The sequence below is a fragment of the Nicotiana sylvestris genome, chromosome 6 (assembly GCF_000393655.2).
Source record: "Nicotiana sylvestris chromosome 6, ASM39365v2, whole genome shotgun sequence".
Lineage (NCBI taxonomy): Eukaryota > Viridiplantae > Streptophyta > Magnoliopsida > Solanales > Solanaceae > Nicotiana > Nicotiana sylvestris.
In genome coordinates, this window is record NC_091062.1 from 146,574,939 (window position 1) to 146,601,918 (window position 26,980).

A 26,980-nucleotide genomic window follows, 5' to 3' on the forward strand; every position below is an offset into this window, starting at 1 on the left:
GAATTGTATGGCAAATGAGATGTTTGCTCTGTTATAAATGTTTAATGAGTTTCAATGCGATATTGGATTATTGCAGTTTAGTTTATTTTGGTGTTTTCTCCCTTGATTTTGTGTTGTGAATTACATATATGAAAAATATACGGTAGTTTGTGATACATTGTCTCTTGCAGATACACGTATGATACATATATGATACACATATGATACACAGTTTTCAAATATGTATTGATGAAGTCACTCTTATTTGCAAATTTCTAAAACTATTTGCATAGTTTTCTAGCTGCTACGACTGTTTTCCATTAGTTAGCTTTGTTAATACACAAATACAGGCATGAGTAAGAGTCTATACACAGAGATACATAGGTGATACACAAGTGATACATAGATGATACAAATGTGATGCACAAGTGATACATATATGATACAAATATGATACATAGATACAACTTCTTTTTAATCAAACAAATGTATAATATAAACTTGCAACACGATTTTAAATGATAGGTCAAATATTTATTTATATCTAAAATTCAAATGACATTCTACAATGATATAGTTCTTGATATATTGCATTGTTCTAAATCTCTATGATATTCAGTAAAGTAAAATAACAAGTAATTCTAAATTTGACATATTTCATTCTCTCTTTAGATTATTTTTACAAGTTTTCCTGTTGTGACCTTCTTCTCCACACTGTCCACATGAAATCGACCTTTTTCGTTCCCTTTCAGATATTGGCTTGCACCTCCCCTTCCTTGGCCTTCCTATTGTTTTAGTTACGTCTGGTGGCAAGACTTTTTCATTTAGAACTTCTGCAGGAATTTCCCATGTGCTTTCATCAGGGACCGGATAAATTGAAATTTCATAGGTCTTCAATAGGTACTTCATGGTGTAGTACACTGAGCAATACTCAATGTGATCAATGTATTTGTATTGAATACTGCCCAAGCATGTGCACATGGCAACTCATCTAACTGAAACCTTCTACAACTGCAAGTTCGATCTTTGAGGAACACTATTCTCTGCTTACCCTTGTCAAGTACTGAATATAAGTAACTCGTCGAAGGAGTCATCTACAAAATTTAACAACTATCATTAGTGGTGACAAAGAAGATGCCCTCAAAATATATATACTAGAAAGCCTACAAGATTCAAAATAGCTTAATATCATATCAAGCCAACCAATATTTCAGGAGTGGGGTAGGCATAAATGCTACATTAAATTGAAAGCCTTTGCTTTTGTGTAGGTTGACACTAGTTTAATAGAATCACACAAAGGGTTCAAGATATAACAGATTCGTGAATTCGGCATGATTACATATTCTATGCGCAAGTATCTGCAGATTCCAGTCATACCTTCATCTGATGTTACAATTCAAGATTATCCATCAGCATTGTATCATATTTTTACGAAGATCAGTGAATGACTCTACTGCATTCTTTAGGTTTGTAACATTTCATCGTCCGATCAATTTCCTCATGTAGTCTAGCAAAGGTAGTACTGGGAGTTCCCTAGCAGCCTTGAGAGCTGCATTGATCGACTCTGCAATGTTTGAAGTCATCGTCAATGTTCTATTAACAGTAGAATGTGCTCTAGACCATCTTTCATACCCAACATTCATTGAGTAATCTTTGACCCTCTTATCAATTTTCTCTACCTCTGCCATGTGGTAATCAAACTTCTCAACTGTGTATGCTTTGACCATAACAAAGAATATGTCTTTGAGCAACAAATGTTTTTTTTGTAATTTTTTTTACATTATTCCATAGATGTCATATGCAGACACAATGAGGTACTTGTGGATACAATGTTGCCGCTGCATTTTCAATGCCTTCATGCCTATCCGAGACTATGCAAATTCCATCCCTTTCCCTAAATGCATCCTTGAATCTCACAAAAAACCACTCCCAGGAAGCATTATTCTCTGAATCTACTATGGCATATGCGAGTGGTAGGATATTACCTGCTGGATCTTGTGTTGATGCTATCAATAATGTTCCTTTATATGCCGATTTAAGAAAGGTTCCATCTACAACAACAACCGGTTTGCAATACTGCCATCCTTTTATAGACGGATATAGTGCAACGAAAGCATACATGAACAATTCTTCCTCTGTTTTTTTCAAACTTACCACCGACATAGGATTTTTAAGAACCAGCATATAAAATTAGCTTGGCAGCTTTTCATATGATTCGCTCGGGTTCCCTCTCAGTACTTGAACTACATATTCTTTCGATCTCCATGCTTGCATATATGTCATCTGAAGACCATACTGCTTGTTCATGTCTCCAATTATGTCATTAGGAGTGTATATTGTTTTTGGGTCTTTATACTTGTCTATCAGAAGACTGCCGATGAGTTTTGCAGTAGCTTGACGTTGTGCGTAAGATCTGTCTTTCATGGGGCATGAGTGCACTTTGCTGAAATTTCTAACCTTGAAAACGTTTGCTCTTTTCAGGCTCGAAGACTTAAAATACCAATCACAGTTGTTGTTGATGCATACTAGGCAGTACCTACGACAAGGATGTAAACTTTTCCATCAATAAACAGAGCGACATGAAATACAATGATATATAGTGATACACACTGCCATCAACAATACTAGATGAAAAAATACAACGACTATACAGTACTAGACGATGACAATCACAACTTAAAAGTGTACAACCACATACTTACAAGCAACAACTTATTTTCTACATAATTATGCTTTTAACATCAACTACGATATACATAATTATACAATAAATATTTTGATACCTGCTTTCAGTTGATCTATGCACCTTAAACTGAAATTTTTCCTTTACTGCCAAGTGCCTCATGACTTTGATTATCGTTGCCTTGTCTTTAGAAATTTGACCTTCTTCTACATCTATGTGTTGGGGGTCAGTTATTATTGTATTTTCATCATATTCTGTATCATTCCAGTCATCTCCATCCCCAAACTCGATCATCTTAATTGTATCGCCATTGTATCTCTCCTTTACAACTAAGCTTTGTGCATATTCTGAGGAAATCGCAGCAGAATTGAATTGTAGCAGATTGTCAATATCCTTTTCACTCGATGTTTTACAAAGGGGATACATTGTAAATTCTGAGCTTTTTTTTTCAGCTCAAGATATACACATACACCCATACTATTGTGTATCACTATTGGCGGAGAACTGTTTTGGACAGTGTATTTGATTTCAATATCATTCGATGAAGTATCTATCATAAGTTGTTTCGAAATCACGTCTACAAAATCTTCAAAACTTATATTTGTAGTAACTATTACAGCATCTACATTATAATCTACAAAGCTGTTGTCAACATTCCATCGACCACCATACTGAATGAAAATTGGTAAATTTGCCATTGAAGTAGTTGAAATTAGGTCAAAACTCACTAATTCCTGGATTGATTTTGATTGCAGTTCGTAGTTCCTTCTACACAGAAATTGCAAAAGCTGTATCTACACAAAATTTGCGAAGGTATATAATGAAATTGATCGATTTTGAGTGAAATTTGGAGCTCATTTTGAGAATTTTTTGAGAGAGAATGCCGTGATTTATAAAGGTAGAGAATGTCGTGATCTGTTAAATTGATACGCTTGAAAAAACAGGGAAGGAAGGAAGATCTTTAGCGTGATTCTCGGATAGAAGAATCCTTCATTACATGTATCTCTAATTTTGGGCTACCTTGGGTAAGTGTCTGATTTTGGGCTAGAGGTTGGTAAGTTTGTATTTAAATTGGCTATTTCTGTACTTTTCCCATAAAACTAATCAAACATAATTATTCCAAGCTTGTCACGACCCGGATTTCTCACCCTCAGGAGCCGTGATGGCACCTACTAATACGAGCTAGACAAGCCAATTAATTGCACAATTTACCTTTTTACCTATTTTATATTCATTAACAATTTCGAAGTAATAACATTTAAACAACAGAATTTAACATAAGCGGAAGAAAAACAATAAGTTATCTGAATATGAATATCTAATACAACTGTTTGAGTCTCGACTACCCAGAACTGGTGTCACAGTTTCACAGACGGTCTAAGAATACTACAGATAAAGGGTCTGAAAGAAATAAATACAACACTGTCTCTAGAAATGCATGAAAGAAACAAGAATATTAGATAGAAGGAGACGCCAAGGCCTTCGGATGCCTGCAGGACTACCTCGGGTCGCCTGATGATCAAGAGTCAACAATCTCACTGCGGTCCGAAGTCCACAACACTGGGGTCTACACAAAAGAGTGCAGAGTATAGTATCAGCACAACCGACCCCATGTGCTGGTAAATGTCTAGCCTAACCTCGGCGAAGTAGTGACGAGGCTAGGACCAGACTACCAAATAAATATATGCAGTTATATAATATACAAAGGGAAGTAAAGCAGAAATAAACAAATAAAGATGGGAGTGGGAAACATGCTTCGGGAATAACAGGTAAAAATAGAATATCAAGAAAATTATAAAGGAATCAACATCCAACCACTAACAAGAATAAGGAAAACAAAGGTAGATTTCACTTTCTTTCCACATCTTGTTGCAGGCGTGCAACCCGATCCCATTTCTTGTATCTCGTGGCAGGCGTGCCACCCGTTCCCATTTCATGTATCTCGTGGCAGGCGTGCCACCCATTCCCATTTCACTTATCTTGTGGTAGGCGTACCACCCGCTCCTATTTCATTATATCTTATGGTAGGCATACCACCCGCTCCCATTTCATTATATCTTGTGGTAGGCGTACCACCCGCTCCCAGTTACAAGCTAACAATAATCACAAGGAATTTCGGCAAGGGAACAAGAGCAATATAACAACTTTCCGGTAAGGGAACAATGATATTTCAACAACATCCCGGCAAGGGAACAATAATATCTTAACAAACATCCCGGCAAGGGAACAATACTATCAAAACAACCATCCCGGCAAGGGATCATTAATATCAAACAAACATCCCGACAAGGGAACAATGGTGATAATAACATATGAAGCGTAATAAACAACAACGGAATCATAACAATTATAATACAAGACTCACGGGCATGCTTGACACCAACGTATAGATACTCGTCACCATGCCTATACGTCGTACTCCACAATTAACATGTAGTAAATAAGACGCAACGCCTAATCCCTCAAGCTAAGATTAGACAAAACATTTACCTCGATGCCACGAATACAACTCAAGTTTCAATTATAGCTTTACCCCTTGATTCCACCGCCAATTCTCTCGTATCTAGTCACAAGTTACTTAATTATATCAATAAACGCTAAATGAATCAACCCCAATGCATAAAAATGAGTTTTTCTAAAGTTTTGCCCAAAAAGTCAAAAAATCGCCCCTGGGCCCACATGGTCAAAACCTGAGGTTCGAACCAAAACCCGATTACCCATTCCCCCACGAACCCAAATATATAATTTGTTTTGAAATCGGACCTCAAATCGAGGTCCAAATCCCCAATTTTTGAAAACCTAGGTCTAACCCAAAACACCCAATTTCCCTTATGAAAATCATTGATTTTAAGTTGAAATCATGTTAAAAGATGTTAATGATCGAAGAAAACTAGTTAAAAATGACTTACAACTGATTTGGAGAAGAAGAAGCCTTTGAAAAATCGCTCTAGTGTGTTTATGTTTTGAGAGGATATGAAAAATTGGTTTAAAATCATCTAAGTATAAAAGTTGCAGGTCTCAGGTATGGGAATTGCGAACAATTGCGAACCTCGACCTCTGCTGGCTTGGGAATTGCGAAGGGAAGTTGGGAAATACGAACTGGGAATAGCGAAGGGAGGTTGGGAAATGCGAACTTCGAATTGCAAAGGGAGGTTGGGAAATGCGAAGCCTGCAGGCCTGCAATTCCTTAAGTCCAAAATTTCACCCCACGGCCTATCCAAAACCCACCCGAGCTCTCGGAGCTCCAAGCCAAACATGCACACCACCCTAAAAACAACATACGAACTCGCTCGTGCATTCAAATTACTAAAATAATATCAACAACTATGAATTAAACCTCAAAATCAATAAAATTTTCCCAAAACTTCTTTAAACATCAAAATTTGCATTTAAGGTCTGAATCACGTCAAACGGATTCCGTTTCTTACCAAACTTCACAGAATTATCTAAAATCACATATAAGACATGTACCGGGCGCCGGAACTAAAATACGGGCCTGATACCAACATGTTCTAATCAAAATTCATTTCCAAACCTTATAAACAATTTCAGAAAATAATTTTCTTCAAAAATTCATTTCTCGGGCTTGGGACCTCGGAATTCAATTCCGGGCATACGCCCAAGTCCCATATTTTCCTACGGACCCTCCGGGACCGTCAAATCACGGGTCCGGATCCGTTTACCCAAAACGTTGACCGAAGTTAAATTAATTCATTTTATAGTCAAAATTTATCATTTTTCACATATTTTCACATATAGGCTTTCCGGCTACACGCTCGGACTGCACACGCAAATCGAAGTGATGCTAAAAGAGGTTTTAAAGTCTCGGAATGCAGAATTTCATTTTAAAACAAGTGATGACCCAACAAAGCTTCACACTATTGGGCTCGTGCTTGCCCGGGCCATCACTTACTAGTATTATAGAAGAGCCACGGTTTCGACCTGGCTCCTTCTTGTCAATAAAATTAAAGCTAAGGGTAATTGCGACTTTTAATACACTCATGTGAGACGTGTCTTCCTGAAATCTGCCACGTTTTCTATATTATTCCCTTCCTAATCAAACTTCTCGATCTTTCCTCTGAAATCTCCTTTTCAGATATTACGCTTTTTTCTCTATCATCAAGATTGAGAGAGGATCAAGTGCACTAATTAGCTATAGCTAATAGGAATTGCAAGGTTATTTTGTTATCTTCCTCTTCTGTTGTTCGGTTCCTTGAACCTCTTCTCCTTGGAGCTCGAACTGGCTCTATTCTTATCTCCTTTGCTCATCACTGATTTATCTGTTAGATACTTGAATGGGAAATTGATGATGGGCACCAAGGCTTTTTTGTTCTCGATTGCGGTGAGTTCGACTTTTTAAAAAAAAAAAAAACTTTATTTAGGAATTTTTATAATTATTTCTTGAGGCCTTTACATACCAGGCTACATGTATTTGCTTAAAACCAGTCGCTTACCGCTTACGCTGATGAAATTCTTTTTATTTGTTTATATGCTTTTGGAAATATTAGCATGCAATTCTTTTTCCGAGTACAACCATTATCTTTGTTTTTTTGCCGGGAGTGTTTGTATTAGATTTATTTTACAAAGTTTGTAGTTTTTTTGATCAAAAAATAAATATTATTGACTGATACTTTTTCTTTTAATATACTAGTCTCTATGTACCTGCTTTGCAGGTAAATATTTAATCAATTATTTATATGAATTTTTTAATATAGCAATTGAAGTGAAAAATCGAAGAGGCAAAAATCGTTTTAATACTTGAAGTCAAAATGCAAATATAAGTAATTTAGTTAAGTTAATTAGATAGTATATCTATTTATATCATGGAAATATGTAGTGAGATCGTATCTTATCTAATACTTTCTTTATAGATGATATTTTGGGTGTATTTTCCCTTTTGATTCTTTGGTTACTCCATCTTGATCTATTTACGACATTAATTTTTCTCCGAAAAGTAAAATATATAGGTATTCGTGTGAGAAAACATATAGCGACAAATACAATCTAATTTTTGGGATTGCTAACCCCTGTGCTTTAATATTTATTGTTTAAATCATAATTAAAACTTCCAATTGTAAAGCTAAATCCAAGCATTCTATGAACTCGGCAAGAATCATGAGCTCCTAGTTTGGATACAAATTGCTTTACATCTTTCTTCTGTTATGCTTTGCCGTTGATTTGAATCGGGAATAATAAAAGGGTATTACTTGGGCATAATCATGAGCTGGTTTGATTTGCTTTATTTCAAGACTCTCTTAATATCCAGAAGCGGAAGACTTCCAATTTCACTTGAATACAATCATTGATTTGGATGAATTCATATTATGAGGCATAATTTTTAAGGTTTTACAATTTGACTTGAACTCTACAAATAATGAAGTACTTTTACGTTTTAGCACATTAATATTATAGAGATATCTCTAATTAATAAAGGACGTACAAGTCGATCAATATTTGGAGGATATTTTGGTCGTTCAACATTTAGCGCAGAACATTCGTGCTTTTATAATAATATAGATATAGATATAGATATTGATAGATATAGATATAAATAAATATAGATATAGATAGATAAATTAATCAATGATATATGCATGTGCATATTTTTGGGGGTGGCGAATGTAAGATATTTACACAAAATCTGGATATTACATATATGTATAGCACAATTTCTAAAATAAATATGTGAATAGTGATTATATGCCAAGCAACGAAAAAGTCGTTCTGGTTTTCACCATCTCTTTTGAAGTTTAAATTGTAGAATGCTTATGAACTTTTAACTGTAAGTATTACTTTTTCATGCTTTTCTAGGATTCATAACGTGTAGTATTATGTCCTAAAACTAATAGGATTATAAGGCTAATATCTAGAATTCAGGTTATGTTTTATTATAAGTTATTATGCTTAATATTATAAGGTTATTTTTGTAAACAGATATTGTATTCATGCTTTTATAATAATATAGATTAATTAAGTGAAAAGGAAACTTAAGAACCTATATGATAAAAAGGTGTGTATAGGCAACTTGATCGGATGTTTGCCACTGTGTACTTGTGGGCGATAATTGTGTCTCCTATCCGCTGAAGCTCCTCAGCAAAATTTAGTTTCTTTTTAAGTGAAATTGTAAAACATATGTCCATAGTATGATAGTATCACTTAAAATGTGACAATATACTTGGCGAAAAATAGTGCAATAGTGGTCAATTTACTTTTTAGCTCTGTATTTCTTGCTAATAATATATTTACGATCCAATTTCGTGATGATACAAACAACTAGCAATTCCATAAGTTGAGATGTAAAGGAATATAACTCAATACGAATGTGTTCATCTATATACTAGCCAATACTAAGTAGACTAATATGTGTCCAGCTTGTCATAATGATCGGTCAACAATGACCCGAAGTTCTGATGAAAGATTTGGGAAAGCCAATAAAAAAAACATAAAGTAAAATGAGATTTTTACCTTTACTTATTTATACAGAATATTTCACAATAGCCTATTTACTAGGACGAAAAAGAAAATGCGCTTTTGGACAAATGTGGAACTTCTCATATCAAGTAACCACAGCTTGCCTTGCTTTAATAATGTAGCCTAAGACCTTATTGAAAAAATACATTGATTTCAGTTATCTTTTTTTGAGTGCCACCGATCAACAAAAACAATGCCTACTCTTGCCTTACTGTAGTCGGGTTGTTGTAACAATGGTACATGTGACACGGAAAGACTTTAGCCTTAAGTTCCTACCATATGGCCCTTAACTTTAGATATCGTGGTTCAGTTGCAGTATATCGATAAATACATACAGGCTTGATAGTTTACATTAGTGTTTGTTTACGTTATTGTTCATTTGGGCATGCTTTTAGTTAATGAATTTCAATAATTTCTATAACCTAATAATCGCAAACCTAAACTGCGCTATTTGATTCATGAGTTGTATGTAATATGGCAAAAATGTCCATTAAATTAGATCTCAGTAGAGTTTTTACCTGGTTTATATCAAGTTGTCTTGCTCTTATGATGTTCTTGGTAAGACAAGTTTCTTCAACCTTCTTTGATGTTCTCCCTGCTATTAAAGAGTTTGTTATGTTCATAATGTGTATTGCTCACTGGTTATAACTTTTCATTGATTGATTTGTTGCACTAGAGTCTCACAGCTAACTCAAAAATAAAGTGTAACTAACTCTAATGAATCGCTTCTTAGTTGTTACTGGAGAGCAGATTTGCAGTTCTTCATGAAATCAAGTGTGAGGAGTTGTTGTTTAATGAGGAGCCAGAAAAGGTGCGATTTAAATCATGCAAGAGTTGTTCTCTCCTGTGAAATTCAAGAAGAAGAGGGAGCTAGTAATGGATAATAGGTAGCTTATATTTGAGAGGTAACAGATGAACTTCTCACTTCCAAGATAAACTATAACAAGTTTTTGTGGCTGCTTTAATTTGTAATGGAGGGTCGTATATTTTATTGAGTGGAGTATTAAAATTGTATTTTATGAAATAACCTGATGGGTACTTATTGGTTTCACATGTATTGGAATATTATTCCTGAGGAAATAGCTGTGAGAAGGCAACCTCATGGCTTATAGAGTGTATGTCAGATAAATGAGTGATTCACATTTCTGACCTTCTGGATAGAGTATAAATTGAAGTGAGATATGTTTAAGTGATATTTTTATGTTTAATCATTTGGTGTCTAAAATACAGTTCCAAGAAGAAATTGATTGAGCTAAATGTGACCTCGTGCCAGAGGAGGTGTGACGAGATGCAATGCAATGTAATGGAAACGTCCCTTATACCAAAGTGCCTATCTAGGTTCAAGGACCTAACAAGTAGTGAGGAGTATGCAATTTATGCGTTATGTTTCTATCTTCTAAATTCTTTTTTCACTATTTTTCTACTATGTGCTTTTCAAGTGAAATATCTTGTCAAATGGAAGGCTACTGATGATGAATATGAAATTGCTACTATCTTAGCATATTGAACATGTGCACACTATGTATCTTCTCTTTAGAAGTATCTAGGTTTAGTCATTTATTGTGTTAGAAGTTTCAAAAATAGCTCCTCACCACACTCAAAACCAAAAGTTGTGACTTTTAGTTTCTTAGTTCAACAAGTCTATCAACTTTAAATGTAGCTTTACTACAGCTCCCAATAGCGCGCACATGATCTGTGTGATTATCCTATAGTTATTATAGTCGTAGATTATAATATTTGCGTCTATTTTAAACTCTGTATCTATACCAGCTATTTATATCAGATTGCATCGCTTTTTAATTGCTATCATCCTTTTTCTTAAAAGGATTTGCTGGATTTGAGCTCTGAAAAGGTGGAGAACTATGAGTAGAAGTTGAAAATTTCCTACATTGAGCACGTACACCTGTGCTGCTTATGGATGTGATTGAAGCCACTTTTGCTGATGTTTTTCAAAACGGTTGATGCCACTTTTTCTGCTGCCTTTTGGATGTTGTTGTAGTTATTTTTTGCTACTGTCATATTAGGTTAGTTTACCTGTTTACTATTTTCCTATTGTAGTCCATAATTCCTGCATTACTAAGTTATTCTTCATGCTTTATTAACACGTCAATAATATCTGCAAGTTGAATATTGATATGCGAGCTAATACGCAACTTGTACAAAAATATATCTCCTTGTCTATGAACTTTTTTACATAGATCCTTTATAAAGTGTTTTACATAAATTCTTTTTTAATAGCTGGTTACATATTAGAATCTTCAATACTTTTAACTTTTAAGTTGTCACCTGCAAAGTTACTGCCTGGTGTTCTAGGTTTTTTCCTTTTTCTTCAGAATCTGGCTGATCCATTTCTCTTCATTCCCATTGTATGCTATGTGTCCTATGACTTTAATTTCAAGCTTCTTCGTCTCTCTCATGACTGCCAATTTTGTTAATATTTTTTATGCCACTAGATAATAACTATAGTATGCTACACTGATTATGGTGTGTCCATAAGATCATAAGAGCTTCAGCCTTTAGCTCATTAGCATCTGGTTCTTGGAGCTGCTTCAGATCATACCATTTTTTTTAGAGTTACCTCATAATACTGGAGTTTTTGAAGCATGCTAATTTTAATTTACTGGGTTTTGAAATCAAGGCAGTCAAGGGACGACATAGTTGTGATTTTGCTAAAACGGTAAGGGTGTATGTTACCCAAAGTTAATTATCTTATCTATCTCACTACTTACTAATAGTAGCTACCAATTTTGAGGTCGACGTGGCAAGTCTTTCTGACATGCTCCAAATATGCTAAGGTTGTATGCTAATTCTTTTCTTAAGTAGTGTGGTAGAAATAGATTAAATTTTTGAGATAAAGTTTTTTTTTTTTTTTTACAAAATACTTGCTCATTTTCTTAATTCGTTAGGAGTAACAGTTTCTTCTTTTGGTAACCTATTAGCATTGATTTTATGTTTCAGAAGCAATTGATGTACTTATTGCTTTGGTGCATGGGCGGAAATTGCAACACAAAGCATTTGTCTTATTAATGTCTCAGCTTTCATCACATTCTGAACTCTCAATAGCTTTATTTGCTATCCCCGTATTTGTCAGCTTAATTGGAATTAGATTATTTGGGGGTAATATTCCTAATTTTTAATTTGACAATTTCATTCCTTTTGTTCACTTCTTATACCAGAGTACGGCACGAGCCAATCTTAACACAAATTATGTATGGGTCCAAATTTGACCGACCACGACCTATAACGAGTATGACAAATGACCGGGTAACTCTGAACCGGCGTCCCAAGGAAGACGACCCCAAGGCGAAAGGAAAAACCGTACAACCCTTGTAGAAGTGTAAACCCATTAGGGGACATTAAGAATATTCCTGGTATTTTTGGTTTCTTACAATTGGGAAGGTTTCATCTCTAGTATATAAGGGAGACGAAAGACCTTGTAAAGGGGGACGGAGAAAAAACTTACCAATCTTGAATGAAAAGAAACTCTTCAATTTTCTTCCTTTTACCTATCATTATTTTAGAGATTATTATCTTCAGCTACGATTTATCCCTTCATCTTCGATTGATTTGTTCAAAAAGGTCTCAACATCTTTTGAGTCAAATAATTTGGCGCCGTCTGCGGGGATTTCTGTAGCTGAAATCATAGTTGTCATCTAGATTCCCGAAAGTGATAATTACTTTTCTTCAAACATCATGAAAACCAACAATGGCGGGAAAGAAAGCGAGGCTGAAGGCGGTAGCAGATGTCTCGAATAATCTCCTGAACTCCCTTAACGAAGCCGACAGAGAAGACAATGAGAATTCAACACCAAGCGCTACACCGGAGGGAGAGATCTCACCTCTTCCGCACGGGGATCTAACGATCTTACGCGAAAGGGGAACCTCAACATCCATGGCGGGGGAAGCCCCACCAGCCGTCAAAACGCTACTAGAAGAATGGTTAACGAGTGCTTTGAGCAACATGCTCGAGAAACCCACTCAAGGAGACGTCGAAGAAGTGCCACCTACAGACATCGCAGCTGCCGCCGATGAGCCAAGCGCTACACAAACATGTAACACCCGCACTGTTACTAATGCAGGTGACGATGCACTCATGGCCATCTTAAAGAAAATGGAAGAGATGGAAAATGAGAACAAAACACTCCGCGACCAAATGAAGGAATATCAGGAGAGGGTTGACAAAATACCGGGTGCTCTGAAGCTATTACCAAAACGTGATGTGGGCCGATTCGTCGAACAACCATACCACGAAGGGGCTGCTCTTCATCCTATTCCAAAGGCCTTTAAGATGCCACCATACTTGAAGATATATGATGGGACCACGGACCCGGAAGATCACCTAATCCATTATGTTACTACAGTAAAGGGCAATGATCTGTCAAAAGAGCAGGTACCGTCTGTGCTGTTAAAAAAGTTCGGCGAGACTTTGACAGGGGGAGCATTGACATGGTACTCCCAGCTACCAGCGCGATCGATATCGACGTTCGAAGAGATGGGGATAAATTCGCCATCGCCTATGTAGGAGCGAAGAAGGCCGAGGCTAGAGTCAATGATATCTTCGTCGTCCGACAAACGATGGGCGAGGGACTTCGGGATTTCCTGGCCCGATTCAACAAAGTAAGGATGAGTTTACCGAACGTGTCAGAAGGGATGGCAGTGGCAGCCTTTCAAAATGGGTTAAACAGGAATGGATCAAAGGCGACCAAAAAACTTCTCAGTAAACTCATGAAGTACCCCCCAACCACATGGGAAGAAATCCACAATGCTTATTGCGCCGAGGTAAGGGCAGACGAGGATGACCTGAATGGGCCGCTTCAGCGATTAACATCAGTCCAGACCGAGACAAGGAGAGATCGACGTAACGATGGGCGAAGAGATCAACCACCATGTTTCAATCGAGAAAGGCATCAACCCTATATCCGTACATCCAACCCGTCCCCTCCACGACACGCGGACGTCATGCCACGACACATGGTACCCTTCCGAAACGAAAGAGGTATGCCTCCACTACTATCTGCTCATAATTTTTGTGTTTCCCCTTCAGAAATAGTGTACGCACTAGAAAAACTGGGTACGAAGGTGCAGTGGCTGCAAAAGATGAAATCGGATCCAAGCACTAGGAGGTCGAATGTCCTCTGTGAATTCCACCAAGAAAAGAGGACACAAGACCGAAGATTGCATAGGTATGCGACAAGAAGTAGTTAGGATGTTGAACTAGGGGTACCTGAAAGAACTGCTAAGCTATAAAGGAAGGTCCAACTTCGCTCGAGGGCGCGACCTATCTCAAGGACCTCTAAAGACACCATCACCAGCGCATACCATACAAATGATCATTGGCGGCGGCGATGATACGGTAATCAACCATGTGAAGTTCACCACCATGCATAAACTCAAACGGAAAGCCGCCCACGAACGGTATGATGACCTCGAAGATAGTATCATCTTCGATAAGTCAGATACCGATGGTTTGTCTTTCCCTCACTATGATGCTTTGGTTATAACTTTACGCATCGCTGACACCGATGTAAAAAGAATCATGGTAGATGACGGAAGTGGCGCGTGTATTGTTCACCCGCGAGTTCTCATGCAAATGAGGCTCGAGGATAAAATAATACTGCATTGCATAACACAAACGAGTATTAATAATGCAGTAGAGCGGACATCCGGAGAAATAGTGCTACCTGTCCTAGTAGGAGGGGTCACCCTGGAAACAACATTCCACGTCATGAACTAGGAAACGGCCTACAACGCCTTCATATGGCGACTATGGATACACGCCATGCGAGCCGTCCCCTCAAGCTTCTATCAAGTGATCAAATTTCCCACCCCATGAGGGATATTCAGCATCCGAGGCGAGCCACGTACCGCCCAAGAATGCTACTGGATCGCCCAATATTGCACACACACCAAACAGCTAAAAGGGGCAAGCGCGAAAGCATAGCAGTCAGCCATGTCCGGCACCAAACCCGACATACAAGTAGAGGCCATCAAAGATTCGGACATTGTAGAAGCATGCAAAGCAACCGTATAAGATCTTGATCCCGTCCAGTTAGATAACACCGACTGCACCAAGAAGGCTTATGTTGGGCACAACCTATCGGAGCCAGGTGAGTATCGTGAGTTTTTAACTAACAACGCCGATTTGTTTGCTTTTGCCCACTCAGATATGCCAGGAATCCCAAGGGAAATAGCCACACACAAGCTAAATGTCGATCCACTTTATCCACCGGTACGACAAATGAGGAGAAAGTTCAATGCCGCAATCAATGAGGCGGTCAACGAAGAAGTTGATAAATTACTCGCCAACGGTTCCATCAGAGAATCGAAATACCCCAATGGGTCACCAATGTGGTCATGGTCAAAAAGAAGAACGGGAAGTGGCGAATGTGTGTCGACTTCACCGATTTGAACAAAGCATGCCCGAAGAACTCTTTCCCGTTACCCCCACAACGACCAACTTATTGATGCAACAGCGGGGCACGAACTACTGAGCTTCTTGGACGCGTACTCCGGTTATAACCAAATTCTAATGGCTGAAGAAGATCAAGAAAAGACCACTTTCATCACTCACCAAGGTACGTACTGCTACAAGGTGATGCCGTTCGGGCTTAAGAACGCAGGGGCCATGTATTAAAGTTTGGTCACCAAAATGTTCAAAGAACAACCCGGTAAGACAATGGAGGTTTACATTGATGACATGCTAGTGAAGTCAGCAAAGAAAGAAGATCACATTGGTCATCTGAAGAAAGCCTTCGAAATACTAAGGCAGCACGGAATGAAACTGAATCCCAAAAAGTGCGCCTTTGGCGCGACTTCTGGAAACTTCCTCGGTTTCCTAGTGTCACAAAGGGGAATCGAGGTCAACCCAGATCAAATCAAGGCCATCGATGCAATACCGGAAATATTGACCAGCAAAAAGCAGGTGCAGAAGTTAACGGGACGAATAACCACCCTATCAAGGTTCATTTCGCTATCCTCGGATAGATGCCATAAATTCTTCAATGTACTAAGGAAAGACCACGGGTTGCAATGGAACGATGAATGCATCGACGCCCTGAGAAAGCTGAAAACGTATCTATCCTCGCCACCACTGCTCGTCAGAGCAGACCAAGGTGAATGCCTACATGTGTATCTAGCAGTTTCCGAAGTTGCGGTAAGCGCCATCTTGGTCCGTGAAAATAAAGGTACGCAGTCTTCGATTTACTAAGTCAGCAAAACTTTAATCGATGCCGAGACGAGGTACCCTCACCTTGAAAAACTAGCTCTGGCATTTGTCATAGCTTCACGGAAGCTTAGACCGTACTTCCAATGTCACCCCATAAAAGTGGTGACAACCTTCCCCCTAAGGGGTATCCTACAAAAACCTGAACTATCTGGTAGACTAGCCAAATGGGTTATAGAACTAAGCGAGCACGACATAACGTACCAACCATGAACTGCCATCAAGTCGCAGGTGCTCGCAGACTTTGTCGCTGATTTCTGCACGAAAATATTGCCCGAGGTAGAACAGGAAGCACTCTGCACTTCTACACATATCGACCTGTAGGTCCTCTACACCGGTGGTGCCTATAATGCCTCGGGATCGGGACTGGGACTCGTCCTCAAGGTCCCTACAGGCGAAGTAATTCGACAGTCCATACGATACCCCGAGATGACTAACAACGAGGCCGGGTATGAAGCTGTGATTGCAAGTTTGAAGTTAGCCCTCAAATATGGCGCTCGACGACTCGTCCTCCACTGCGACTCCCAACTCGTGGTGAATCAGGTCACCGGGACTTTCCAAATCAAAGAGCAGAGGCTACAAAGATACCAGTCATAAATCCACAAACTACTGCCAGAATTTGATGAATGCCGCCTCGACCAAATACCCAGGGCGCAAAATATCGAAGAAGATGGCCTCGCCAAACTAGCTGAGGCCACCAAGAATATCAACAAAGAAAACGTGGTCACCCTCCTTCATTCCGCAATAGACCACGTCGAGGCAGCCCGGTACAGCCTAGTAAATGGCGATCTCTACAAAAGAACGTTTGGCGGCCCTCTAGCCAAATGTCTTGGGCCACATCAAACAAGGCAAGTGCTGGAAGATGTACACGAAGGGCACTGTGGCACCCACACAGGAAACCGTGCCCTCGTCCGATGCCTCATTCGCGCCGGATACTACTGGCCTACCATGAAAAACGAAGCCGCCGACTATGTCAGGAGATATGAACAATGCCAAAAGTACGCCCCTATGATACACCAAGCAGGGGAGCTCCTTCATTCCGTTACTTCGCCATGGCCGTTCATAAAGTGGGGAATGGACATAGTTGGCCCCCTCCCAGCAGGACGAGGTAAGGTACGCTTCCTTTTGGTTTTAACTGACTACTTTTCTAAATGGGTGGAAGCAGGTGCATACTCTCAGATACGCGAGCAGGAGGTCGTCGCCTTCATATGGAAAAACATTATATGCCGTTTTGGCAACCCCGAAGAAATCAGCTGTGACAACGGACCTTAGTTCATCGGAAAAAGAATGACAAAGTTTTTCGAAAAGTGGCGCATCAAACGAATACTCTTCAGGACATACCACCCAGCCGCCAATGGTCAAGTCGAATCCTCCAATAAAGTAATATTGAACATATTGAAAAAGAAGCTTGGGGAAGCTAAAGGGCTATGGCCTGAGCTACTACCGGAAGTATTATGGGCATACCGCACTACGCCAAAAACCAACACAGGAGAAACGCCATATTCACTGGTCTATGGGACCGATGCAGTCATACCCGTCGAGGTCGGGGAGCCTAGTTTGAGATACTCCAACGAGAGCGGAATAGGCAACGATGAAAGCAGGCTACAAGATCTGGATGAAGTTGAAGAACGAAGAGACACGACCCACATAAGAATGGTAGCCCAGAAGTAGCAAGTAGAAAGATACTACAACAAGAGAGCCAAGGTGCGACCACTCAAAGTTGGCGACTACGTCCTCAAGACCAAAACACAAGCGTCAAAAGACCCTAATGAAGGAAATTGGGAACGAACTGGGACGGACCATACAAAATCGTAGCAACAGCAAATAAAGGAGCGTTCCAGCTAGAAACAATGGAAGGAAAACTACTCCAAAACAACTGGAACGTCGCCTATCTCAAGTACTTCCACTTCTAAAAGAAGGTGTCACCTAAGTCGTACTCTTTTTCCCTCACCCGGTTTTTGTTCCAATCGGGTTTTCCCGAGAGTTTTTTAACGAGGAGGCAAGGGGGACACCTTAAGGAGCGACATGCTGTTCATTACCTCGACCCGTCGATATGACCTCCGGATCGAAGTAATGAAGGTACTACATATACATAATCAAATCTCCATTGTATGTACGGAATCAAATCTCCATTGTATGTACGGAATCAAATCTCCATTGTAAGTACGAAATCAAATCTCTATTGTATCTATGGAATCAAACCTCCATTGTATGTGTAGAACCAGATCTCCACTAGTCGACATGTGACGTCTCCCTACGGGAATACAATCAAATCTCCAATAAGGTAAGTTCCACCTCATTCGAACCACGACGGAAGAAACATCCCAATGTCCAAGGCCATCGACGATAATGTAAGTTCGACCTCGTTCGAACCACGACGGGATTCTACTTCGACGACAGTTTGAAGCAACATCCCAGTGGCCAAGGCCATCGCTGATAATGTAAGTTCGACCTCGTTCGAACCACGACGGGATTCTACTTCGATGACAGTTCGAAGCAATATCTTCGACCTCGTTCGAACCACGACGAGATTCTACTTCGACGACAATTCGAAGCAACATCCCAGTGGCTAAGGCCATCGCCAATAATGTAAGTTCGACCTCCCAATGACCAAGGCTATCGACGATAATGTAAGTTCAACTTCGTTCGAACCACGATGGGATTCTAATTCGACGACAGTTCGAAGCAACATCCCAGTGGCTAAGGCCATCGACGATAATGTAAGTTTGACCTCGTTCGAACCACGACGGGATTCTACTTAGACGACAGTTCGAAGCAACATCCCAATGGCCAAGTCCATCGACAACAATGTAAGTTCGACCTCGTTCGAACCACGATGGGATTCTACTTCGACGACAATCCGAAGCAACATCCCAATGGCCAAGGCCATCGACAACAATGTAAGTTCGACCTCGTTCAAACCACGACGGAATTCTACTTCGACGACAGTCCGAAGCAACATCCCAATGGCCAAGGCCATCAACGACAATGTAAGTTCGACCTCGTTCCAACCACGATGGAATTCTACTTCGATGACAGTTCGAAGCAACATCCCAATGGCCAAGGCCATCAACAACAATGTAAGTTCGAACCACGACGGGATTCTACTTCGACGACAGGTCGAAGCAGCACCCCACTGGCCAAGGCCATCGACGAAAACATATGTTCGACCTCGTTGGAACTACGACGTGATCCCGCCTCGATGACAGTTTGAAGCAACATCCCAATAGCCGAGGGCGTCAACGATATCATGTGTGTGATGAATGCAAGAACAAAACAAGCCGACAAAAGTAAATTTTACATTACAGCAAAACATCATTTACACTGGCCCCTACAAACGGGCCCAAGTACGACCCGTGCAAAAATCCCTAAACAAAAGCAAATACAAACTAAGACTACACATCATCCCCAGCGGGGTAAGAGTCTTCGTACCACGAATATGAAGCAAGGCAATTCGCATCATCAGAGTTGAAATCATCCTCGTCAAGTGTGAGGGGGTTGTACCCGCATGACTCACTAGCTGCACGAGCTTCGGCGTGCACAACCTGAACCTCCGCCTCAGTAGCCCTTCCCTCGGCGTGAAAAGCCTTATACATATCAAGCCGAGCCTCCACATGGACCCACAACTCGTATAAACGACGGGGCACAACCGGATCGGCTGAGGCGCGAGACGTAGAAGGCTGAGAACGTCGACGCGCATCCTCTGCCCTCAGCGAGGCCATTTGTCCGTTTAGTGTGGTCAGCTCCGCCTCCAGTTTTTTGACACGCCCTTCGAGCCCTGCCACCCGATGACCAGAGGCTTCCTTCTCCTCAGTCAACTCGGACCTAGAAATGCGGAGGGCATCTTCTAAAGATATCGATTCAGAAATAGCTGCCGCCAGCTTATCAGCGCTAACGTTCAGCTCGCCCTTAAGCCCCTCAATCCTCGCTACCTTAGTACTCAACCCAGTGGTCAAGTCGGCCACCTTCGCTTGTAAGTCGGCATTCTCAGCCGTCACCCCTCCCCCCCCCCTGCTCAACTCGAGCTCGTCCTCCTTCGCCTTAAGGGAGGCCTCCAACTCACTGTTACGGGCGACAACCTTCATGAGCTCTTCATCCCTATCCCTCAGCTCCTCAATCTTGCGCTCCAACTGGTCCTCCCGCTGCTTGATCCCCTCACGAAAAACTTGAAACTCAGGGTCCTAATGATAAATGTCGGCCATCACTCGGTGCTTAGCCCGATACTGATGATATTTGGACGACATCTTCTCATAAAAGGCCCTTACGTATCCTCTCTCGACGCTCTTTCTCTACCTCCATGACGAGGGTCTGACAAAAAAGAAGGGAAGAGGTCAGAAACAAAGTATAGAATGACGATTATCGCACCAACCCAACAACGAAAAGAGAAGTAAAGGCACCTACCTGCAGGGCCATACCAGCGACCTTCTGAGATAACTCCACGTCGCTCATCGCCCTAAGCATCTCGCTTTCAGGAGCGGCACATAGAGGAGCTAGGGCCGATGCCACTTGCTCGCTGTTCAGTAGCAAGTTGTAGTTCCCTGGAACGACCACATGACGGTCGGATCCGTCCATCCTAACCTCCACATGGGTATGGCGACCCACAAATTCATTAACATCCTCTAGGTCGATATCCGAACCTGAGTCGTACACGATGCCCCCCAACGTTGGACGACGCACCACCCTCAACAGAGCGCACTGAACTAACTCCTGGGCCAATGCCCTCCACTTGGGGAGATCTCCCGGACAAAATGGCATCGACCATGAACACAGGCACAGGGGATGTCCGGGACGCCCCGCTGCCATCAACGTCCGTAGCCACGCCTTTCTCTAGCTCAAGCCTCCTCATTTTCCTCGACAACGGCTCGTCCCCGTTAGAGGATTCATCCAAAGGATGTGCGGCCGGTACCGAAGAAACCTCTTCCCTCGCGGCCATGACTCGAGACGGATCCCCCAATTGGATAGGTAGAGGACGACCCTCTCGAATAGACTCACTCAAGACAAACTGCGTATCTGCAGTGGTAACGGCTTGTTGAAAAGAGGGGACTGGCGCCCTCCACCTGGAAGCACCTCGACCTGTCATCATAGAAGTTCGTACTATTAAGTAAGGTCGCATGGCTAACGAAGTAATAAGTAAGACGTTTACCTGAGGAAACTTTACGGCCATAACGCTGCACGAAGTCGGGCCAAGTTCGAGTTTCTGCTGCATGAGGCAACAGGCGGGCTACCCAATCTCTGATACCCGCAATGGGGCGAGGTGGACGACCTATAGATGCAAAACGGCAAGTGAATAAGCTTTATAGTAAATACAGAAGAGAGAGGAACATAACGAATGACGACACTTACGAGCTCCATTCCACCACTCCGGAAATCTGGCGGAGTCAACAACGACGTGCTCGGTCTTGACAAAGAAGTACTTGTGCCAGAATTTGCGGCTCGCCTGGTCGTCTGTTCCAACCACCAGCCCTTCGTACCACGAAGCCTCAAATGTACCATGGTACCCCTGAGGAAACTAGGCGTGAACAGGTGCAAAAGGTGGTGGACAGAAACGCTAAACTCCCCCAACTCTACATACTTAGTCAATAGCAGAAGCACCTTGAGCGTGTATGGCGAAAGTTGTGCGGGGCAAACTTGGTAAAATCTGCAGAATTCTTCCGCTAAGGGGAAGAGAGGAAAGGTATAACCGATCATAAAAGGATACTCATAGAAAGCACAGTATCCAGGTCTGTGGACGTCCACGTAATCTCTCCCCGCTGGAATCATTTCTATATGAGCAGGAATGCCATACTTTATACGAAGGGCATCAATATGGACCTGCTCCGTCTCAGAAAATACGGGGTTCGGGGTAGGAGGTGGATCTTTGAGGAAGTCACTCCGGGATGAGGGGTTCCTCGGTAGTAGCTCCTCTACTGTAGGAAGGCTGTCACTCTCTTCTACCACCACATCTCCGATGTCAAAAGGAGGCACCGTGGATGACGGGGTGGCTTCAGGAACCTCTTCGCGATAATGACGAGACCTCGACATAATATCGTTTAAAGGAGTATCAACACAAAAGGAGGAAGGAAGAAAAAGCTTCAGTTGAGGAACGAAAGAAATATAGAAGGATATGAGAGCAAGAGGGAAAGAGAGAGAGAGGTCTTCAAGAGAGGAATGGCTAAAGTTTTTCAAAAAATCAAATCCTCCACCTATTTATAGGATTGGGAGGCGCCAGAATCGAGGCGACAGGCTTCGAAATAGCACAAGAATCGAAGCACCAAACCGTTACCCCCCCTCGAAAACCTGCGTGATGATGACACACGTAAGGCTGACATCACTTCCCGGAGAAGTGTACCACACGACATTTTGCTGAGCATGACGACCATCTCCCATTGGCCACGTCATAATGTTCCCACTGGTCAAATTTCTCTAGGAGAATGCATGAAGTCCGTTCATTGAGGACGCATCCGGTCGCGACCTCGACAAGCGGAGGTACTAATTGTATGGGTCCAAATTTGACCGACCATGACCTATAACGAGTACGACAAACGACCGGGTAACTCCGAACCGGTGTCCCAAGGAAGATGACCCCAAGGCGAAAGGAGAAACCGTACAACCCTAGTAGAAGTGTAAACCCATTATGGGACATTAAGAATATTCCTGGTATTTTTGGTTTCTTACGATTGGGAAGGTTTCCTTTCTAGTATATAAGGGAGACAAAAGACCTTGTAAAGAGGGACAGAGAAAAAACTTACCAATCTTGAATGAAAAGAAACTCCGTAATTCTCTTCCTTTTACCTATCATTATTCTAGAGATACCAATTTTGAATGAAAAGAAGCTCTGTAATTCTCTTCCTTTTACCTATCATTATTCTAGAGATTATTATCTTCAGTTACGATTTACCCCTTCATCTTCGATTGATTTGTTCAAAAAGGTCTCAACATCTTTTGAGTCAAACAAACTACATTTGACACTTCTACACTTCTTTCTCTCTCTCTTCTTCGTACTCTTCCTCCGTTTAAAGGTGCATTAGCTATTAATAACCATGTGAGATTTAAGTTACTTGCAAAATTTGTGGCCTTTTTGCAAGAAGAGAGCTTTTTATGTATACGGTTGAGAGAGGTGCTGATATTGATGCACACATTGATGAGAATATTGAGTACAAGTATTTGTATTGGCATAAATTGTTACTTTCATATTATACGGTGATTGACATTTGATCATTATTTATTGCTTTTACAGGTGCCTACATTGCTGTTATCTTTTGTCAAAGACTGCAAAGAAGACTAATTATAGCTTTTGAATGCATCACATTTTATCTGTATGTAAATAGTATTCTCATCAGTGTAAAGAATGTGCCAACTTGTAACCATGCTAACATCCAAGAATGGATATTTTATTTCTATATGAATGTAGATAATATCCATCAGTTAGTATTGTTATTTGATTTGATAGTTACTTAAATGTCTCAACTTTTGTTATTGTAACTTTATATCAAATCAAATTTTGATAAAAAAAATAAAACTTTCCGCTTCTACACACGGGCCACCACTACCTAGTATGATAGATAACGTGGATTAATGATAAATATAATTAAGTCTTATACGTCCGAAATTAGACAGCAGAAAAGCGAATCAAAAAAAGTTGCACATTGAGAAACTACATTGAACAAACAACATCAATTAATTATGTTCTTCAAGACACAATTGAAAAACATTAAAAGTAAACAGAAGAGGAAATGCTTATTTCAATGTGATACAAGTGATTCTATATGTTACGTTTTTTATCTCAATGTTTATCGCTTTTGGCAGAGAAACTATACTTTATTTTTATTATTTTTAGTTTTGCTGATATCTTCTGCCAGTTGTGTTCTTCAAGCAAAATTATAATGAGGGAAAAGGTCCAAAAATTAGCCACTGTATAACTAGAAATGCTCAACTTTGCCTTCTGTTATATTTTTTGGTCCATTCATATTCTAATGATATATTTGTCCTTTTCATTAATGGAGCTCCTGCGTGAAATATGTGAACTTCACCGGTCCAAATACTTTGAGAAAAAAGGTTCAAACTCACCTTTCATCTTTTTATAGTGGCTTAAAATTATCCTCAGAGGCGGATCCGGAATTTTAAGGTTACGGGTGCCATATTGCTTTGGATTTTGACTTGATCTCTTTTGTGTTTCGGTTCGGGTTATTCGTCTTTTTAGTTTATATTAACAAATCAATAAAATAAATAATTTAATAATTATGGTGAGCAAAGCATAAATCTTCACTAATAAACACTAGAAAGTTTTTGTTTTTCCAGGCAGAAATTATAAACTTTGAAACAGTAGCAAAAATTTATAAAATTTAAAAAATCAATAGGAACACATAAGGAAAAAAGAATCAGCAACAATTGAAGAAAAGGAAAAAAAAAAGAAGAAACAAGGATAAGAAAGTAAAGAAGAAGAAAAAAAAGGAAAAAAGAAAAAAGAAAAAATGAGAAAGAATATACAGACTAGTTAAAAAAATGCAATACCTTGGGCTTGATCTCACGCCCCAAGGGCAGAAAATTAAGCCTTGGAATAAATCCTTCGTTACGTAACGACGAAAAGTACCTATCACGATCCGGATTTTCCATCATCGGGAGTCATGATGACACCTACTGGTGAAAGCTAGGCAAGCCAAATAATTCTCATTTCTTAACTTTTTTCCAGTTTTAAACCATTACCAATGATGAGTAGATATCATACAAATAGCAGAATAATTAATAAAGCGGAAGACAAAATCTGATAATTTAACTTAATACAAACTGCGGAAGTCTACATACAACTCTACTCAGAATTGGGTGTCACAATTTCACAGACTATCTAAGATTACTACAAATAAAGTCTGAATAAAAATACATGAATCTGTCTCTGAATAAGTAAAAACAGAAAAGGAATGATAGAAGGAAACGCCAAGGCCCAAGGACGCCTGCAGGACTACCTTGGGTCGCCTGTTGTACTGAAGGCAGCAACGTCACTGCGGTCCAAACGCTCTGGTACCAGTATCTGCACACAGTACAGAGTGTAGTATCAGCATAACCGACCTCATGTGTTGGTAAGTGCTTAGTCTAACCTCAGCGAAGTAGTGACGAGGCTAGGACCAGACTACTAAATAAACCTGTGCAGTTAAATCATATACAACGAAAAATAAAAGCAGATATTCACAGTAAAGATGGGAAGGGTAAAGAACATGCTGCGGGGAGTATCAAATAATAACAGAATATCAAAAAGGAATGTAAAGAAACCAGAATTTAATTGCCAACAATAATGAGGAAAACAAACACACTATTCACTTCATTTCTTTCTTGTTGCAGGCGTGCAACCCGATCTCATTTCATATATCTCGTTGCAGGCGTGCAACCCGCTCCCATTTCACATATCTCGTTGGAGGCGTGCAACCCGCTCCCATTTCACGTACCTCGTTGCAGGCGTACAACCCGATTCCATTTCAAATCAACATCAATCACAAAATAATCCTGGCAAGGGAAATAATATCGTAAACAATAACATCCCGGCAAGGGAGACAATGTCATAACAATAATATCCCGGCAAGGGAGACAATATCATAACAATAACATCCCGACAAGGGAACCAACAATGATAATCAACATGTTAAGCATGAATAAATCTCAATGGAGTCACAAAAATTACAACACTAGACCCACAGGCATGCTTGACAACGACGTATAGATACTCGTCACCATGCCTATACATCGTACTCCACAACTAACACATAGCAAATAAGACACAACTCCTAATCCCTCAAGCTAAGGTTAGACCAAACACTTACCTCGATGCCACGAAAATAATTCAAGCCTCAACTACCGCTTTACCTCTTGTTTCCACCACCAATTCGCTTGTATAATTGGTTTGGAAAAAGAGTTGCCTTTGAAAAATCGCCCAAAGATGTTTAGGTTTTGAAAAAGTTTGAAAAATGAGGAAAAATCCGTCTAAATCCCAATTAACTGGTCGCAGAAGTCGCAATTGCGACAAGAGCATCGCAATTGCGAAGCTTGCAAATGCAAAAAAGGCCTCGCATTTGCGAACCTAGACATTTTCTGCTAACCTCACAATTGCGAACAACTAGTTGCAATTGCGATACTGGGCATTTCCTAATGGCTTCGCATTTGCGAAGGGAGGTTTGCAATTGCGAACACTAGCAGACAAGGCTTTCTTCGCAAATACGATCAATCCCTCACAATTGCCAAGCCTGTTGGGCTCGCAATTGCGAAGCCTGACCTCGCAATTGCGAAGCCTGACCTCGCAATTGCTAGAACAAAGCTTGCAACACAGCTGAATCTGCAACAATCATTTCCCTAAGTCCAATTCCACTCTGTGGCTTATCCAAAACTCACCCGAGCCTTTGGGGCTCCAAACCAAACATGCACACTAACCTAAAAACATCATACGGACTTGTTCGTGCAATCAAATCATTAAAATAACATCAATAACTATGAATTAAACCCAAATTCATGAAATTTTTCAAGAACACCAAAATTTCCAATTTCTCAACTTTAAGTCCGTTTTATACCAAACCAATTCCGATCTTTACCAAATTTTACAGATTCAACCTAACTATTATTTCAAACTTGTACCGGGCTTCGGAACCAAAATACGGGCCCGATAC

General features: G+C 40.3%; 1 protein-coding gene and 1 long non-coding RNA gene across 6 annotated transcripts; one reads left to right on the forward strand and one right to left on the reverse strand.

The window, feature by feature from the left end:
• Nucleotides 1-884: 884 nt before the first annotated feature.
• Nucleotides 885-2,142, reverse strand: LOC104229230 (uncharacterized). Its single transcript, XM_009781837.2, has 3 exons — nucleotides 1,788-2,142; nucleotides 1,503-1,696; nucleotides 885-1,073 (listed from the first exon to the last, which is right to left on the reverse strand). Exons 1-3 carry the CDS (start codon nucleotides 2,140-2,142, stop codon nucleotides 885-887), a joined length of 738 nt encoding a protein of 245 aa, XP_009780139.2.
• Nucleotides 2,143-6,738: 4,596 nt separating this feature from the next.
• LOC104229228 (uncharacterized) lies at nucleotides 6,739-23,590 on the forward strand. Of its 5 annotated transcripts, none has more exons than XR_011400271.1 (4): nucleotides 6,739-7,004; nucleotides 9,867-10,038; nucleotides 10,959-11,157; nucleotides 23,572-23,590. It is a non-coding gene; the product is annotated as an uncharacterized lncRNA (long non-coding RNA). The 5 variants fall into 5 exon arrangements; XR_011400270.1 differs by lacking the exon at nucleotides 23,572-23,590 and adding an exon at nucleotides 12,310-12,611; XR_011400272.1 differs by lacking the exon at nucleotides 23,572-23,590 and adding an exon at nucleotides 12,092-12,110.
• Nucleotides 23,591-26,980: the final 3,390 nt, after the last annotated feature.

Coding starts and splice junctions, on each gene's coding strand:
- LOC104229230 (XM_009781837.2), bottom strand. CDS start 2,142: ATGTCGGTGGTAAGTTTGAAAAAAACAGAGGAAGAATTGTTCATGTAT. Junction 1,697..1,787: donor GTATCCACAAGTACCTCATT/GTGTCTGCATAT, acceptor TTATGGTCAAAG/CATACACAGTTGAGAAGTTT. Junction 1,074..1,502: donor AGGCTGCTAGGGAACTCCCA/GTACTACCTTTG, acceptor TAAATTTTGTAG/ATGACTCCTTCGACGAGTTA.